This window comes from Lathyrus oleraceus, chromosome 2 (assembly GCF_024323335.1).
Source record: "Lathyrus oleraceus cultivar Zhongwan6 chromosome 2, CAAS_Psat_ZW6_1.0, whole genome shotgun sequence".
NCBI lineage: Eukaryota > Viridiplantae > Streptophyta > Magnoliopsida > Fabales > Fabaceae > Lathyrus > Lathyrus oleraceus.
The window spans coordinates 215,523,325-215,529,484 of NC_066580.1; the positions used below are offsets into that span (position 1 = coordinate 215,523,325).

The 6,160-nt window shown below is 40.4% G+C and overlaps 1 protein-coding gene across 1 annotated transcript; it reads right to left on the reverse strand.

Annotated features, from left to right (window-relative positions):
- Window positions 1-2,525: 2,525 nt before the first annotated feature.
- Window positions 2,526-5,459, reverse strand: LOC127121316 (uncharacterized; the record flags this gene model as incomplete). Its single annotated transcript, XM_051051846.1, has 1 exon — window positions 2,526-5,459. A coding segment is annotated over exon 1 (2,934 nt), but the record flags the coding sequence as incomplete, so codon positions are not given.
- Between the last annotated feature and the right edge of the window lie 701 nt (window positions 5,460-6,160).

Below are 6,160 nucleotides of genomic sequence, written 5' to 3' on the forward strand. Positions count from 1 at the left end.
CTACTCATAGATGAAGGTACTCCATCAACTCAAAGACGAAGATGGAATCACAGGAAAATGTGCGAACTCAAAGATGAATGCATATTACCAGCTCAAAGTTGCAGGTACTTCACCAACTCAAAGACGAAGGTGGAATCAAAAGGAATCTGTGCTAAACTCAAAGACGAAAGCACGCTACCAGCTCAAAGTTGCAGGTAGAACCATGGAACTTTCTATGAGGATGTTATCAACTCATAGATGGAGATAATAATTAATTTATCCGAGGGATAACAAAGGTTACCACTCATGGATGTAGGTAACTCAAGTTTGTAACGGGTACCAACTCAAAGATGAAGGTATAAAGGACTTGGACACAATATCTGTCATGTCTGTTTTACTGAATGAGAGTCACAAAGACTATATTGTTGCCTTCTTTTACTGGCAATTTCTGAGCTTTATCTGGAGTGACGAGGTTCAAACTAGGATAGAACTAGAATGAAATGGTCAAACAAGACTTCAACTGAAGAGGAATGAACTCATCAGGATTTACAACTGAAACAACCATCTTCCACGAGGCATAGATCTCTGTGGGGAACATGACCAATAAAAGGTATTTTGCTGCTTATGAGGATACTCTATATGGAGAGATTGACTCAACCCACAATATAAACAAGGAAACAAGGTGCATATGAATGCAAGCATGATATGTCATAGATATGCATGAATATTTAGTAATGAATGCATGATGGACAGACAAAACTAGGAATAACTAAAAATGTTAACAGCTGCATAAGGACTTGCTGGAGATTTGCACTAAGACTCGCTAGGGAGTAGTACAAAGACTTGCTGGGGAATTGGTACAAGAGCACCATATCCAGGTTTCTTTAAAAGTCTGTCTCTGCTGAGGATTCCGTAGAAGAATGGAGATGCCTTCTACTTCAAAAATGCAGGAGATTCCCTGTGGTTCTTGAATTTGTGAGGTATATGAGGATTGGACCTTTCTGAGGACTCCGCTGGGGATACAAGGTGTTATCCTCTGGAAATAAGATGATATTGTAAGAGAGGTCCTGCAATTCTTGAATTTGCTGATAATGCAGAAGGGATTATTCTTCTGGAAGACTCCGCTGGGGATAAAGTCCGCTGGGGATAGGTGGTATCTTTCCAGGGAATAAGAATATAGGGGAAATCTATCCTTGATTTTTTTTCTTTAATTATCATGGAGACTTTCTGTATCTGAAGACTCTGCAGGGGATTATGGTGTCTGATATCTGGTTACGAGATCTTTCCTCTAGGAGACTCTGTCGGGGAACAGTGATGTCTGACCTTTGAATATAAATGAGAATTCAGGAGAAATCCTGCAATTCTTGAATTTGCTTAAAATGCATAACACACTCTTCTTTTACTATAAAACATTACTGAGGAGGAGACATATCCTTCTATTGAATGGACATAGCACAACAGGAGATTCCCTGTAGTTTCTGAATATCAACTTTCTTCACTCGCTGAGGGATGGAGACCTCTGTATTACTCCTGCTCGGGAAATCAAAGCTTCCTTCTCATCCTCTGCTGGGGACATTGCTGATCCCTCCTTAATAAATTACTGGGGAAATACCTGTAGTAATCCCATAGGCCAAATCTGTAACTTAAAACCTGGATCAAAGTCTTCATGATCAATTAACCGGGGAGTCTTCATGATCAATTAAACTGGGGAGTCTTCATGATCAATTAACTGGGGAGTCTTCATGCCCCAAGTGAAGGGAAGAAACTTCTTGAAATATTTCTTGCATGATCTCTTGAGGAAAACTAGGAAGCATAGCTGGGGATATCCAGAATCACAACCTCTGCTGGAGAAATATTACTGCCAAGACACCTGTGGAGATTTTTTCATCATATACATATAAGGATAGTAATATGAACATGTCTAGTTGGAATCACATGATTTCAGAATTACTGGGACCACATGTCTCAATCCTTTTATTGATGTCCACAAATTAAAGTAAATAATCTTTATAGTTTTCAAAAACTGTTTTTAATTCAAAACTTTTGTTTCAAACATATCTGTCAAAGTAAAAGAACTTTCGTAAATTGAAATGAAAATTAAGAGTGCCAAGAAATATAGAAAGGCTCAAATTGATTTGATAGGATGGTAATCAGCCAACAGCGTGATTCCATAGATCTTTACAAATTGGAAAATGGTAATTTCGTGGAAAAAGGGTACGTTGAACTACAATGACATCATTCTCTCTTCCACTTTTGACCTGTATTGCAGCTTTGAGAAAGTTGGAGAACTGTTGAAAATATTCTGATACTTCAATGATCTTATCTCTGTTATGCAGTTACTTGCCTGAAATCCCTAACTTTTGCCTAGATTGCCCTTTCGGGTTTTCAATCTACCGGGATAATATTCTCTTTGTTTTTTTATGTCTCTAATTTCTGCTTGGACCGCCCTTTCAGGTTTTCAGTCCACCGAGACGCTCATTTTTGCCTAAGCCGCCCTTTCGGGTTTTCAACTTAGCGAGCTGTTCTTTTATTTTTTAGGCGAAGTATTTCTTGACTGCATCTGTATTCACGGGACGTGGAAGCTCTTCACCATCCATGTTTGTAAGAATTAAAGCACCGCCTGAGAAGGCTTTCTTGACAACATAGGGTCCTTCATAGTTAGGAGTCCACTTGCCCCTAGAATCATTGTGAAATAGTATCATCTTCTTGAGCACAAGGTCACCCTCTTTGAATTCTCTCGGCTTAACCTTCCTATCAAATGCCTGCTTCATTCTCTTTTGATATAACTGTCCATGGCACAAGGCAGTCATTCTTTTTTCTTCAATCAAATTCAACTGATCGTATCTGCTTTGACACCATTCAGCCTCTGACAACTGAGTTTCCATTAGTATCCTCATTGATGGAATTTCAACCTCTATCGGTAACACAGCTTCCATACCGTATACAAGTGAAAATGGGGTTGCCCCAGTTGAAGTACGGACTGATGTTCTATATCCGTGTAGTGCAAAAGGCAGCATTTCATGCCAATCTTTGTAGGTAACAACCATCTTTTGAATGATCTTCTTGATATTCTTATTTGCAGCTTCAACTGCCCCATTCATCTTGGGACGGTAAGGAGAAGAGTTGTGATGCTCGATCCTGAAACTTTCACATAATTCATCCATCATTTTGTTGTTCAGATTGGAGCCATTGTCAGTGATGATCTTGTTTGGAATGCCATATCGGCAAATGAGATTATTTTTGATGAATCTGACCACCACTTGCTTTGTCACCTTTGCATACGAAGCTGCTTCCACCCATTTGGTGAAGTAATCAATTGCCACGAGAATGAAACGGTGTCCGTTGGAAGCTTTGGGTTCAATCATACCGATCATGTCAATGCCCCACATTGAGAATGGCCAAGGAGCAGAAATCACATTCAAAAAGGTTGGTGGTACATGAACCTTATCAGCGTAGATCTGACATTTGTGACACTTCTTTACAAATTTGCAGCAATCTGATTCCATGGTCAACCAGTAGTAACCAGCTCTCAACATCTTTCTTGACATAGAGTGGCCGTTTGCATGAGTACCAAAGGACCCTTCGTGAACTTCTTTCATCAACATTTCTGCTTCCTTTTTGTCAACACATCTGAGTAAGACCATGTCATAATTCCTCTTATAGAGCACATTCTGATTAAGGAAGAAACTGCCTGACAATCTTCTCAAAGTCTTTTTATCTTTTTCTGTTGCTCCAAGAGGATACTCCTGAGTCTGAAGGAAATGCTTGATATCGTGGTACCATGGTTTATCATCAAAACTGGCCTCAGCTGTAAACACATGTGCTGGTCTATCAAGTCGCTTGATCACAATTCTGGGTACTTCGTTTGGAAAACCCACTTGATACATTGAAGACAACGTAGCTAGAGCATCCGCCATCTGATTCTCATCCCGAGGAATGTGATGCAATTCAACCTTGGTGAAGAAAGTCAACAATCTTCTTGCATAGTCTTTGTATGGGATCAAGCCAGGGTGGCGTGTTTCCCATTCTCCTTTGATCTGATTGATAACTAACGCTGAGTCACCATAAACAGTAAGATTTTTGATGCGGAGGTCAATGGCTTCTTCAAGACCCATGATACAGGCTTCATATTCAGCAATGTTGTTTGTACATTCAAAGCAAATTCTTGCCGTGAAAGGAATATGAGAACCTTCTGGAGTGATAATGACTGCACCTACTCCATGTCCATAAACGTTGGAAGCTCCATCAAATACTAAACCCCATTGAGAATCTGGTTCAGGTCCTTCTTCAGGAAGTGGCTCTTTACAATCTCTGGATTTTAGGAACATGACATCTTCATCAGGAAACTCATCCTCATTATCATTGTGATCTTCAACGGGTTGGTGAGCAAGGTACTCAGCCAACACACTGCTCTTGATAGCTTTCTGGGTATGATACTCAATGTCGTATTCTGATAACAGCATCTGCCATCTGGCAATCTTACCAGTGAGTGCAGGCTTCTCAAAAATGTACTTGATTGGATCCATTTTGGATATCAACCAAGTGGTGTGACTTAACATATACTGCCTCAATCTCTTAGCAGCCCAAGCCAATGCACAACATGTCTTCTCGAGTAAGGAGTATCGTGATTCACAGTCAGTAAATTTCTTGCTTAAGTAGTAAATGGCATGCTCTTTCTTTCCAGTTTCGTCTTGTTGACCCAGAATACAGCCCATAGAATTCTCAAGCACTGTCAAATACATAACCAACGGTCTTCCAGCAACAGGTGGTAACAAGATAGGAGGCTCCATGAGGTACTCTTTGATACTGTCAAATGCTTTCTGACAATCCTCTGTCCAAACACAATTCTGACTCTTTCTCAGCAATTTGAAGATAGGTTCACAAGTGGCAGTCATGTGAGAAATAAACCGGGATATGTAATTCAATCGTCCTAGAAAACCTCTCACTTGCCTTTCTGTTTTTGGTGCGGGCATCTCTTGGATAGCTTTTACTTTATCTGGATCAACTTCAATGCCTTTTTGGCTGACAATGAAGCCCAAGAGTTTACCTGACCTGACGCCAAATGTGCATTTGTTCGGATTGAGGCGAAGACGGAACTTCCTCAATCGTTGAAACAGCTTCAATAGATCTACTAAGTGACCTTCTTCTGAACGAGACTTCGCGATCATGTCATCCACATAAACCTCAATCTCTTTGTGCATCATGTCGTGAAAGAGCGTTGTCATGGCTCGCTGGTAAGTAGCACCTGCGTTCTTCAACCCAAACGGCATCACTTGATAACAGAATGTTCCCCATGGTGTTATGAATGTAGTTTTTTCCATGTCTTCGGGAGCCATTTTGATCTGGTTATACCCGGAGAATCCGTCCATGAAGGAGAATATGTCAAACTTTGCTGTATTGTCTACCAACATGTCAATGTGAGGCAGGGGGAAATCATCCTTTGGGCTTGCTCTATTTAAGTCACGATAGTCGACACACATTCGTACCTTCCCGTCCTTCTTAGGAACTGGCACAATATTTGCTATCCACTCTGGATACACTGAAGTGGCAAGAAAACCAGCATCTATTTGCTTCAGAACTTCTTCTTTAATTTTGACGGCCATATCTGGATGTGTTCTTCTTAATTTCTGTTTGACCGGTGGACATTCTGGCTTCAAAGGTAGCTTGTGCTCTACGATGTCAGTGTCGAGACCAGGCATATCTTGATAAGACCAAGCAAACACATCTACATACTCTTTCAACAGGCTGATCAATTGCTCCTTGACCTGTGGGGATAACAATGCTCCAATTTTGACTTCTTTCACATTTTCTTCCGAACCCAAGTTGACTGTTTCCAAAGGCTCCTTGTATGGCTGAATAGTGTCTTCTTCATTTTCAAGCTGGCGGGCGACCTCTTCTGGAATCTCATCCCACTCTTCCTCTTCAGCTTCGAATACAGAATGTTCAAAGTTGGGAGAGGGCATGATGTCATTGTGTTCAACGGGTTTAAGTAACCTGTACAAACAATTGTTTTTAGAGGACTGACCATGACATGCAAAAATGTGTTCTTTTTAAGGTTTTTTTTGTTACCATTTTCCGAAAAAGCTGAAAAGATAAAAGGACACAAGTGTATAGGAACACAAAAGATCTTTTTCATGGATAGTACGTTTTTGACAAAAGTGCCCATTTTACAAAATTAATG